This window comes from Elephantulus edwardii, unplaced genomic scaffold, assembly GCF_000299155.1.
Source record: "Elephantulus edwardii isolate Elephantulus edwardi_28Jun2011 unplaced genomic scaffold, EleEdw1.0 scaffold00061, whole genome shotgun sequence".
Classification (NCBI taxonomy): Eukaryota; Metazoa; Chordata; class Mammalia; order Macroscelidea; family Macroscelididae; genus Elephantulus; species Elephantulus edwardii.
In genome coordinates, this window is record NW_006399811.1 from 8,978,650 (window position 1) to 8,991,387 (window position 12,738).

The 12,738-nt window shown below is 38.0% G+C and overlaps 1 protein-coding gene across 1 annotated transcript in view; it reads left to right on the plus strand.

Moving 5' to 3' along the window:
- TDRD5 (tudor domain containing 5) overlaps nt 1-12,738 on the plus strand; it is a 90,390-nt gene that overhangs the window by 32,643 nt on the left and 45,009 nt on the right. The window contains exons 7-10 of the mRNA XM_006887771.1: nt 1,775-1,938; nt 2,974-3,194; nt 6,414-6,626; nt 6,982-7,048. Of these exons, the coding sequence (XP_006887833.1) occupies nt 1,775-1,938; nt 2,974-3,194; nt 6,414-6,626; nt 6,982-7,048 (665 nt within the window). The remainder of the gene's footprint in view (nt 1-1,774; nt 1,939-2,973; nt 3,195-6,413; nt 6,627-6,981; nt 7,049-12,738) is intronic.

The following is a 12,738-nucleotide window of genomic DNA, read 5'->3' on the forward strand; positions in this document are numbered from 1 at the left end:
GACTGGGGTAATTGGGATGGGTGTGTCAGGGGCAGTGCGGTTGGTGCAGGATAGAGCAGGGTTTAGGGCTGTTGTGCATAGGGTCGCTATGAGTCGTAAACGACTTGACGGCACATAACAATAAACAAGTCTTCCAGACTTTAATCAGTGTCTACCTAAATGTGACTGATATTTTTTGAAATTAAAAAAAAGCTGTATAAACCCTATTATACACTGATTTATGATTATTCTGATAATACAAGAGTAACTGTATTATAGTTTTTAGAGTATGTCATTCTGAAAATTTTCTGTAACATAGTTATGAGTCACGTGTAATTTTTCTAACAAACAGTATATAAGCATTAGTATGTTTACATAGGAAATAGATTTAGAACATATACGGAGTCATTGATTTTTATTCTTCATATAATGTGAATATTTTTATATGTCAGTGTGTATACATTTAAGGAGCTCTCCATAGGGAGTTACATTGTTAGCCCAAAGTCTGTGCCTCTCTGCTGGTTCGAATCCGGAGAAAAATGGCCAGTGTCTCCTAGTTCAATTGACAGCCTCCAAAACCCAGTGGAGAGTCAGCTATGGGTTGGTTTTGACTTGATAGCAGTGAGAGAGGGATTCAGGTTTATTTCCTCTTTTAAACCACATAGAATTCTTTTATTATGATTTATTCAGTCAGGCAAATTATTCAGATGATGAATAAGTAGGTTTTTTCTACTTTTTACCTTGAGGAAAATAACGCAGTGATAAATATTGTACCTCTGACAAATGTGTTTTAGAAGAAATATAGGTAGGGTGCTTCTTAGGAGCAAGGTTTATTAAACTATCTCACTCTGGACATGTTATCTTCAGAAAAGCAGTGAAGGAGAGAAGGACCCTACGTAAGATGGATTGACACAGTGACTCCAGCAGTGGCCTTAAGCACAATGGAAATTTTGAGGCTTGCACACCTCAGGCAAGCTTCCAATCTATTTTGCATAGGAGTGCTGTGTTGCAGTCAGTTCAACAGCACCTAACAATAACAAATCTTTGGACTTACTAATTTATGTCTCTAGGAGTTACTAGGGTTTTATAAGTCTATCTGGGGTCTGTTTTAAGATCTCGATCTTTGAGCCATCATGCATATGAAATTTGAGTGCAATAATGTGATTCCTTTAATTCCTTTGAGAATTAAAGCATCATACTTATTGTTGAATACTGTCGAGTTGGAGCTAACTCATAGCTGACCCTCCAGTAGGTTTTCGGAGGCAGTAATAAGTTGCATGGAAGGAGACTACTCATCTTTCTCCTGTGGAACAGCCGATAGATCCGAACCATGTACCCTTGGGTTGGCAGCACATTTCCTTACCTCTAAGCCAACAGAGATGATGGAATCACATACATTGTACTATACTAACAGAGGAGACATACAGTAACACTGGATGCCATTCTTAAGTGGAAAAAAAAATTATATCAGGATGATATTGAAAAAGAAAGCCACATGAGGAAGTTTAATAAGTCTTAACAAGCCATGATGCCCGCCCACTCCACTCCTACACAAACAATTTAAGATTTACTCTCATGTAGAGCTTCCATTCTGTGTGTCTCCATGCAAAGTTCTATGAGAAAGGTCGTATCTCTTATTGTCTCTTTAGTGCTTGGCACTTGGTCTTAGTAACAGTTGTAAAAATACACACACACACACACACACACATACACACACACACATTTATATTTATATATGTCATTCTATGGGCCATTTCCAATAGAGCTGTTTAATCACTTAAGATTTTTTGTTTAGTTCAGACAGGTAACAAAATAGAAGCCAATATCAGTCCCCCTAGAAATTTACTGTCTAATGCTGCTGTCAGGGAGATGACATGGAACAGTCCTTCAAAAAACGTTAAAGAGCCAGAACAGAAGATTTACAAGAAACCTAATCTTGTGGTCAAGCCTTTACAGCTGGTGAGTGATGTTTATAACCTAACTGTAGATTGAGTAGCATGAAATGACGGGATAAATGTGCCTTTAAACCAGAATTCTTCTGAGGAAAGAAATTTCTAGACGTAACATTTTTTTACAAGGGACTGGATCATCTGTCTAAAGTCACCTTATACAGCATTTTTTTTCTGGTTTATCATCTTTCATATAATTAGATTTCCCTCAACTCATTTTCAGATTGTCAGATGGTTTAGTAGACTTGGTCCTTCTCTTGCGATTACACTGCTGATTCCATAGCTTTCAATTTCAGCATGGAGCTTTGAAAGACCTTGAGGGCTTTAAGGAATGAATTGATGAGCTGTCTTGGCTGTGTGGCTCAACAGCTTTCTTTCTTTTTTCTCCTCCTCCTTCATTAATTCCCCACACACGTGTCCCTCTGTGTCCTCATTTTCTAGTATTTACTTTGTTTCTAAGCAAATAATCACTAATCTTTCTTTCTGCCTTCTGTATCTGGTTTTTGTTAGATAAGTTAAATTTTTTGCTTGGCTACCATACTGTTTTCTAGAGGACAATACAATGCAAAGAGGGAAATATTTTAAAGAGACAGTATTTAAGAAACTCTGTTTTTTATTTGATACTAAAGAAGATGCAAGCAGCTTGATGACACATAACAACAACAATTATTTGCAGTCTAGAATGTAATCCATTCCTTAAGGTAACCTTTAGTTGGTAGGATTTGGTCGAAATCCCTCTTAATTCAACCTGAATTTTTGAAATACTGAGCTGTTTGACACACCGTTAGTTCAGCTGATAGGGCAGTAATTTTCATATTTTAACATAGGTAAGACTCACCTGGAGAGTTTTCAAAATGCACCATTATAGGCCCCACTTGCAGGTATTCTGAGTCAATGAGTCTGGGCTAGAATTTAAGAATCTGCATTGTTTTACTTTCCAAGTGATTCTGAGAAAGGTGATTTATTGAATACACTTTGAGAAACATTGTTAGGGGATTTGAATGTTACTCAAAAATTTATAGTGATTTTTTTTTTTACTCTGCAGCAAGTAGGAATAAATAAATCACAGCTCAGCCTGCCAGTGGTAAATCATGACATCCCACCAGATGCTGTTCGGGACAAGAAATTGTTCAGACTACCACCATTAGACACTAGTACCCTTGTGGGAGTCTTTGTGGAGTATATTATCTCTCCTAGTCAGTTCTATATCCGAATCTATAGCAGGGATTCATCAGAGTTACTTGAAGATATGATGATTGAAATGCGGTAAGAGTTTGTTTTCTTCAGTGCATTCATGTATTTCACACTAAACCAGCAGTTCTCAAACATTTTGGCCTTGGCACTCTTAAAAATTTAAAACTAAAAAAAAAAAAAATTTAAAACTCTCCTCAAAAATCTTTTGCTTATCAATATTCTTTAAAAATTAAAACTAAAATTTTAAGGATACTTTTTATTCAGAGATAATAAATAACATTATTATACTTTGAGAAACATTGTCATAAGGTTTGAAATGTTAAATAACACTTATTTTTTGAAGAATAACATTATTTTACCCAAAGGAGGAAAGTTTTAGATATTTCTAATAGGGATCTTAAATATTTAGTCCTTGAATTTGTGGTTTTTGAGAAAAAGTTTTAGATATTTCTAAAGTTTGATATCTTAATATTTCAGATCTCTTTAATGTTTGGCTTGATAGAAAAGAGTGGAATTGTTATATCTGAGTCTGTGTTTAATCATTTAAGATATGTTGTTTTGGGTGTCACATATAAAAAGACTTAACCTCAAAAAATGATGTAGTTGGAGTATTATCGTAGCCCTTACACAAATTTGTGAGGTTTTTTTTTTTATTTAATAGTCAACTTGATAAGTGATTGTGATTTCTTAAAGATAAGTTGCAATGTATAATTTGAACTTCTGATACATCATTATTCTATAATTTATTGGTCTGTTTTTGTGCTTTCAATGAGTCCAGGACTGGCTACATAATTACAGGTCCCTGTACAAAATAAAAGTGTGGAATTTCTTGTTTAAAAAAAATAAGAAATTCAAGACAGAAATAATAAAGTGCTCAATTAAGCATACCACCCTTCCAAGCATGGTCTCAAATAAGGCCAGCCTTGAATGGATCTTTCATCCATGTATGATAATATAACATTATTCATTGGCCATTTGGAAAGCATAGTTCATTGATTATATAAAAAAATAAGTGACCTTGAGATTGGCAATGGAAAGGAGATAATAATAGCATTAAGTTAAGCTCATGCAAAAGGTACTGTTTGCTCATGCAAAACGTACACTTGTATCAGGAGGCAGTCATAAGACCAGAACAAGGAAACACTACATGGTTCAAAACAAATGAGTGTGTCAGAGATACATCCTATCTCCATATCTTTTCTATCTATATGGGGAAAAGATTATTTGGGAGGCTGGGTTTTATGAGGAGGAATGTGACATCAAGTTCAAAAGAAGACTGATCAACAACCTGCGTTATATAGATGGCACAACCTTGCTAGCTGAAATTGAGTAGGACCTGATACATTTGCTATATAATGTCAAGGACTGTAGTCTTCAATATGGATTGAAGTTCAGCATCAAGAAGACAAAGATTCTTTGGGGAGCTCTGGTGGCCTAGTGGCAAGAAGATCTGCTGCAATCCGAAGGCACATGGTTTGAATCCACCAGATGCTCCGCTGGAGAAGGAAGGACAATCTCCTGTGCCAGTCAGATCTGGTTTGATGGTATACAACAAAAACAACCAAAGCAAAGATTCTCACCACTGGACCAATCGGTAGCACCATGACAGATGGAGAAGAGATTGAGATTGTTCACATTCAGCTTGCTTGGTTCCACAATCAACATTCTTGGCACCAGCAGTCAAGAAATCAAAAGATTAACTGCATTAGGTAAATCTGCTATCAAGGGCCTCCCCGGAGTGCTAAAGAGCAATGATGGCAGTATAGAGACTAAGGTGTGTCTGAATCAGGCCATGATCTTCGCAAATACCTGCTATGCATCAGAGAGCAGGACAATGATGAAGGATGATGGAAGAAGAATCAGTGCCTTTGAATTATAGTGCTAGAGTATTGAATGTACCATGGACTGCCAAGAGAACAAATAGGTCTGTCCTAGAGAGGGTATAACTAAGTTGCCCCTTGAAGGCAAGGATTCTGAAGCTCCATCTCACGTAGTTTGGATATGTTGCCGGGAGGGACCAGTCTTTGGAGGAGGACATCATGCTTGAAAGAGTGGAGGGACAGCACAGGAGAGGAAGACTCCAGATGACAGATTGACACAGTAACTGGGGTAAAAGGGGTAAGTGTGTTGGAGACAGTGAGACAAGCTCAGCATAGGACAGGCTTCAGAGCTGTTGTATGTTGGTTCAGTAACTGGGGTAAAAGGGGTAAGTGTGTTGGAGACAGTGAGACAGGCTCAGCATAGGACAGGCTTCAGAGCTGTTGTATGTTGGGTTGCTATAAGTTGCAAGCAACTCAATAGCACAAAACAACAAGCACATTGACCAGAACTTATTTACGTTAGCCCATCTAGATGCAAGGGACACTAGGGTATCTAAATGGCCATAATTTCAGTTTAAAATGGAAGACTCTGTTACTTGGAAAAAGAGAATGGATACTGGGTTACAGTTGTCATCCTTTTCATATGGTTGGAAGCTCATAATGAATGCAAGATGTAGAAACAGAGTTTGGAAATCATCAATTTTCCAGTTGTGGTATAAGCCATGAAAGTGGATAAGACATAGTGTACAGCAAGAATAAGAATAAATAGCTAATATTCTCATGTTTACTATATTTTGACACTATCTTACACTTCCATATACTCTTAACTAATTGAACTTTACAGCAACTGTCTAAGGTAGATTTTACTATCTCCATTTTACTTAAAAGGAACCTGAGGCATAGAAAAAATGATGTAGTCTTCCTAAAGTCATAAACTGATAAATAATGGAGTCAGGATTTGAACCCAGGGGTTATTGGTTCCAAAGACAGAGCTCTTTATGCTTTACTTCGTAAAGATGACATCCCAGAAAGCCAGCATCTCTACAGGAATTACAGAACCAATTAAAGAAGATGGTGAGGGGGTAGAAGGGAAATAAATCTCGACAACTAAGGTAGGACAGACTTCAGAGGAGAACACAATCAGGGTCAAAGTATATTTAAAGGTGAGAAGAGAGACTGTTGTAAATAACAGGCCCTTGATGTCTTAGTGCATTTCAGGAAATGCTAGCAAATAAAGTCAAGTTGTGCTTTGTCCAACAGAGAATGCTAGATTAAAAAAAATTAGTGTGTAAATGTATCTTTGAAGATGTTTTTTGATAATAAAATTAATTTTAATTAATAAGCATTAATTAATCAGGAAAGATTAATCAGGATTTTTTCATCATTCTTTGCCAAGATTTTCTTTCTGTGAGGCCTCAATAAAAATTCTCTTTAATTTTCCTTCCTCTGTGGATTTTATGGACTCTCACAGGCGCTGTTATTCTAATCAGATGGTTTCTGATCGATACATTATGCCAGAATATTTCATTCAACCAGGACATCTCTGTTGTGTAAGAATTTCTGAGGATAAGTGGTGGTATCGGGTCATTATCCATCGAATACTTGGCAAACAGGAAGTTGAAGTGTTTTATCCAGATTTTGGAAATGTTGGAACTGTCCAGAAGTCCTCCCTGAGGTTTCTCAAGTGAGTTAAAAATTTTAATAAGCATCATGGACAATAAAAAGTTTGAATCATAGTACTTAAGCTTTATGGCCTTGAGGCCTCTCTTTTCTTGTCCTCCCTCCCTCCCTTCATCCTTCTTTCTTTTCAGTGCAAACTTGGAAAATGACCATTAGATTCATTTATAATCAAGACAGATTATAATATCTTATTTTTAGGAAGAAAATATTTTTTTAACATGACTGAATTTGGATGAACCATGAAACTAAGCTCCCACCTCTTAATTAAGAAAATGGAATAACTGAAATAAAAATTTGCTATTCTGTAGAATAAGCGTAAAATATCTCTTAATGCTTGTACATTGGATTATCTGTTACAGATGCTGCTATACAAAGCTTCCTGCACAGGCTATTCCCTGTTCTCTGGCGTGGGTGAGACCAGTAGAGGTATGTTTCCTTCACTGTTGTTAATTTACAAACATTTTTTAGTGCTTTCTATGTGCCGAGAATGATTCTGAGTTCTCAGGATATATAAATAAAACATAAAACTGGCCCTCAAATAATTGTATATATTACTATATAAACATGTGGAGAAAAATTCTCATGCTGTGTTATACTTGCTACAACAGGATTTTTATAGTGAGTGGTAGAGGTGCAAAAGTAGCTATGTTCATCTCCGTCCATAGTAATCAGAGAAATCCTCAGAATTGAAGATTCCACTCAGATAGTGGAAGGGTAGGCATATAACTGTTCAGAAAAGACATTTCAGGCAAAGGTAGACTCACATAACACATCTCAAATTTAAATAATCTCCCATAGTTGTATTTGACTGAATAATATGGGATGGGTTGGCATGTGTGTATGGCAAATAGGGTGAGAGAAGTAGGAAGGAACCCAGTGTAGACATCTAAACTGAGAAGCATGAATGTTGTCCTTTAGATATTGAGAAGTAATTGAAGGCTGTAAATAGGGAAATTTCCAGTCTGATATATGTTTCTTACAAGAATTCTGTTAACATTGTCAGAGCTGATTGGAGTATAATGAAACTTAAGACATTTTCATCTTTAGTAGTATATTTGTTTTATATAATATGTATAATAATAGATATTATTATTATCTTTGCAACTGGTTGGCATTATATTTCTCTTTTCCCCTTTGTTTTTCAGAATTTTTAAGAGTAGTTAGTGATTTTAAGATTAAAAAATCCATTTTTCAAAAGAATAGCAATTTACATATAAGCAGTTGATTAATTTTTTTCAGTTAAGTAGACAAAAATAGTGTAATATGTATGTTGTCATGTACCACCAAGTTGGAGCTGATTCATAGCTGACCCTCCAGCAGGTTTATTAGAGACAGTACATCCCACATGAGAAAGATTGCTCACCTTTCATCTTCAAAGCAGCTTATATATTCCAACTGCCTGCTTTGGGTTGGCCGGGAAATTCCTTACCTTGACACTAGCAGTCAGGAAATCAAAAGACAAATTGCATCAGGAAAATTTCTGTCAGGGACCTCTCCAGAATAAAAGCAATGTTGTCAGTCAGGAGACTAAGATGTGACTAATCCACGCCATGGGCTTCACAGTTACCTGGTATGCATGCATCACAGAGCTGGACATTGACCAAACAGGGCAGAAGAAGATTTGATGTCTTTGAGTTGTGGTGCTGTTGTTGTTGTTGTTATGTGCCGTCGAGTCGTTTGCGACTCATAGCGACCCTGTGCACAACAGCCCTAAACCCTGCTCTATCCTGCGCCAACCGCACTGCCCCTGACACACCCATCCCAATTACCCCAGTCACTGAATCAATCCATATCAGAGAGGGTCTTCCCCTCCTGCGCTGTCCCTCTACCCTCCCAAGCATGATGTCCCTCTCCAAGGACCCGTCCCTTCTGGCAACATGTCCAAAATATGTCAGATGAAGTCCCAGAATCCTTGCCTACAAGGAATAGCTTGGTTTAATCCTCTCCAAGATGAATCTGTTTGTTTTCCTGGCAGTCCATGGTACATTCAGTACTCTTCTCCAGCACCACAGCTCAAAGGCATCAACTCTCCTTCTGTCCTCCCTAGTCATTGTCCAACTCTCTGATGCATAACAAACGATTGCAAAGACCATAGCCTATATCAGGCGCACCTTAGTCTCCAGAGAGACACCGTTGCTCCTGAGTACTTTAGAGAGGTCCCTAACAGCAGACTTTCCCATCACGATACGCTTTTTGATTTCCTGACTGCTGGTGTCAAGAGTGTTGACTGTGGAGCCGAGCAAACTGAAGCTGTGAACAATCTCAATCTCTTCGCCATCCATCCTGATGCTGCCAATTGGTCCAGTGGTGAGAATCTTTGTCTTCTTGACATTGAGCCTCAGTCCATACTGAAGGCTGCAGTCCTTGACCGAGTTGTGATGCTAGAGAAGAGTATCTAATATACTATTGACTGCCAGGAGGACTAACACGTCTGTTATGGAGAAGGTGAAGACAGGCTGTTCCTTGGAGAAAAGGATTTTTAGGTTCCATTTCACATACTAGTGAAGGGACTAGTCCTTGGAGAAGGACATCATGCTTAGAAGGATTGGAGGGACAGTGCAGGAGAGGAAGGCCCTGGATGAGATGGATTGACACAGTGACCAGGGTGATGAGAGTAGGTGTGTCAGGGACAGTGAGATTGGCCCAGGATAGAGCTGGGTTTAGAACTATTGTGCTTAGGGTCTCTATGAGTCGTGGTTGAATCAATGGCAAATAACAACAAAAAGAATCCACCAGAGCTCCTCATGTATTATTGTTATTGTTTAATGCCATTGAGTCACCTGCAACTCATGGTGACCCTGTGTACAATAGCTCTGAACCCTGCTCTATCTTAAACCAGTATCATTGTCTCTGATACACCTACCCTCATTACCACAGTCATTGAATCAATCCATCTCATCCCGGGTCTTCCTCTCTCACCTTGTCCTTTGACCCTTCCAAGCATGACTGGTCCTTCCTGGAAACATGCCCAAAGAATGTCAGATGAAGCCTCAAAATCCTTGGCAAAACCAAGTAGCATCCTGGTTTTATCCTCCCAGGATGAACCCGTTGTTCTCTTAGCAGTCAATGGTATATTCAGTACTCTTCTTCAGTAACACAAGTCAAAGTCATCAATTCTTCTGTCATCTTTGGTCATTGTCCTGCTCTTTAATGTATAGCAAGTAATTGTGAACACCATGGCTTGGATCAGGCACACCTTAGTCTCCAGACTGACATCTTTGCTCTTCAGTACTCTGGTGATGTCCCTGATGGATTTTCCTAGTGCAATTTCTTTTGATTTCCTGGTTGCTGGTACCAAGAGTGTTTGTTGTGGAGCCAAGCAAATTGAAGATGTTAACAATCTTAATTTCTTCACCATTTATTATGCTGCTGCCAATTGTCCCAGTGGTGAGAGTCTTTGTTTTCTTGATGTTGAGCTTCAATCCATATTGAAAGCTGCAGTCCTTAACCTTGTGCAGCAAATAGACCAAGTCCTCCTCAGTTTAGGCTAGCAAGGTTGTGTCATCTATATAACACAGGTTGTTAATGAGTGATGCCACATTCCGCCTCATAGAGCCCAGTCTCCAGGATGATCTGTACTGCATATAGATTGAAAAGGTATGGAGATGAGATGCATCCCTGGCATACACCTTTTCTGATTGTGAACCATGTGGTGTTCCCTTGCTCTGTTCTGACAATTGCCTCCTGGTATAAGTGTAGGTTTCACATAAGCACCAATCTAGTGTTCTGGGATTCCTATTCTTCTCAGTTAGCCACAGCTTATTGTGATCCACACAGTCAAATACCTTTGCATAGTCAATGAAACACGGATAGATGTTCTTCTGGTACTCTGCTTTCTGCCAAGATCCGTCTAAAATTGGCTGTAATGTTCCTTGTGCCATGCCCTCTTCTAAACCAGCTTGCAGTTCTGGCAGTTCTCTGTTGATGTGCTGTTCCAGTCGTTTTTGGATAATTTTCAGCAGGATCTTGCTTGCATGTGATATTAATGATAATGTTAAATAATTTCCACACTATCGGGTCACCTTTTTGGGAATAGGAATCCAGTCAGTTGGCCAGGTGTTGTCCTGCAGATTTCTTGACATAACCTGATGAGTGCATTCAGGGCCGCATTTGTTTGTTGAAATATATCGATTGGTACGCTGTCAAATCCTAGGACCTTGGTTTTTGGCCACTTCCTTCAGAACTGCTGGAACTTCTTCCTCCATCACCAGTGCCTCTGGATTAAATGAATCTCTTGTCAGCCAATTATTTTTGGTATAGTGTCTTTGTATACTCCTTCCATCTTCTTTCATGCTTCCTGGATCATTTAATATTCTGCCCATAACATCCTTAAGTATTGCAGCTTGAGGTTTAAATTTATTCTTCAGTTCTTTCAGCTTAAGAAATGCTGAGTGAGTTCTTCCCTTTTGATTTTTCAACTCCAGCTCTTGCACATTTCATTATAATACTCTTTATTTTTTATTATCTTCTGTTATTATACAAAGTTCATAAAGTTTGTATACATTGTTTTTCACACCAGAACTTTCCCCTTTCCTTTATCCACCCATCAGATTGTGTGACCCTATGATTAAGGAGACTTCCCTCTTCCTAGATCCTTGTACTCATTCTACAATAATGTTCTTACACAATATCCATCTTTATGAGACGGAGTTAATTCAGTTAGCATAATGCTCTCTAGTCCCTCACATGTACAAAGATGCAAAACAATCAGCCATCTCAACCTTGTGGATGTATTCTGAGCATAATTATAATACTTTGCTTTTGTCTTCTTGTGCTGCCTTTGAAATCTTCTGTTCAGGTCCTTAATATCTTGGTTTATTCCCTATGCTTTGGCTTTTTGGCACTCTAATGTAATACTCCTCTTCTCACATCAATTTTGGTCTTTTTTTCTTCCTCTATCTTTGTAATGACATTTTTCATTCTTCATGGATGATATTCTTTGTAACCTCCCACAGCTCATTTGGTCTTTGCTCATTTAGTATTCTTCTAACTGTTCCTGAGATGGTCTTTAAATTCTGGAGGGATAGACTCAAGGTCACACTTCGGTTCTTGTGAATTTGATTTTCTTTAGCTTCAGTTTAAATTTGCATATGATTAGTTAATTACTTGATCCACAATAAGCACCTGGCCTGATTTTCATAGAGGATATTGAGCTTCTCCAACTATTTTTCCCACAGGTGCAATCAATCCAATTCCTGAATAGGCTGTCAGGTGAGGTCCATGTGTACAGTCACTGTGTTTCTTGTAAAAGGTATTTGCAGTGAATTAATCATTGATTGTACAGAATTCTGTCTTTAGCCTCATATTGCTGCAGTCATTGTTTCAGTCTACCTGGTTGAGGATCTTCTTTTTCTCTACCCCTCCACCTTTCCAATTATGATGTCCCTCTCCAAGGAAAAGCCTCTGATATCAACATGCCAAAGTATGTGAGACAAAGCTTTATTATCTTTGCCTGCAAGAAGCACTCTGGCTGCACTTTCTCCAAGACTTATGTTTGTTCTTTTAGCTGTCCATGGGATATTCAGTACTTTTCTCCAACCCTACAGTTTGGAGGCATCAATTTCTTCTATTGTCATCCTTATTGATTGTCCAGCTCTCAACAACTTATCAATTGACTGAAAAGACCATGATCTGAATCAGGCACACTTTAGTCTTCAGGCTAACATTATTGTTCTTCCGTAATTTGGAGAGATCCCTGACTGCAGAGTTTTCCAATACAGTACATCCCCTGATCTCCTGGATGCTGATACCACATGTATTGATTGTGGATCCAATAAGATGAAGTTGTTGGCAGTTTCAGTCTTTTCTTCATCTATCATGATCTTGCTAACACTCCAGTGGTGAGAATTTTTGTTTCCTAAAGGTTGAGATGCAGTCCATATTAAAGTATTTTATCTTCTGCTTCACTAATTTACTCTTAGAATCTACCTAATTTGCTATTGAATCAACCTATTCAATTTTAATCTTGGTTATTGTAAGTTTATACTTCTTTTTCTTTTTTTTCCTCAATCCTGCTGGATCAATTTTTATAAATTGCTTATCTCTAAAGAAGTTGGGTTTTTTGGTTTTTTTGGGGGGGTTTTGGGGTTTTTTTGTAAATTTTTTTATTGGGAAAA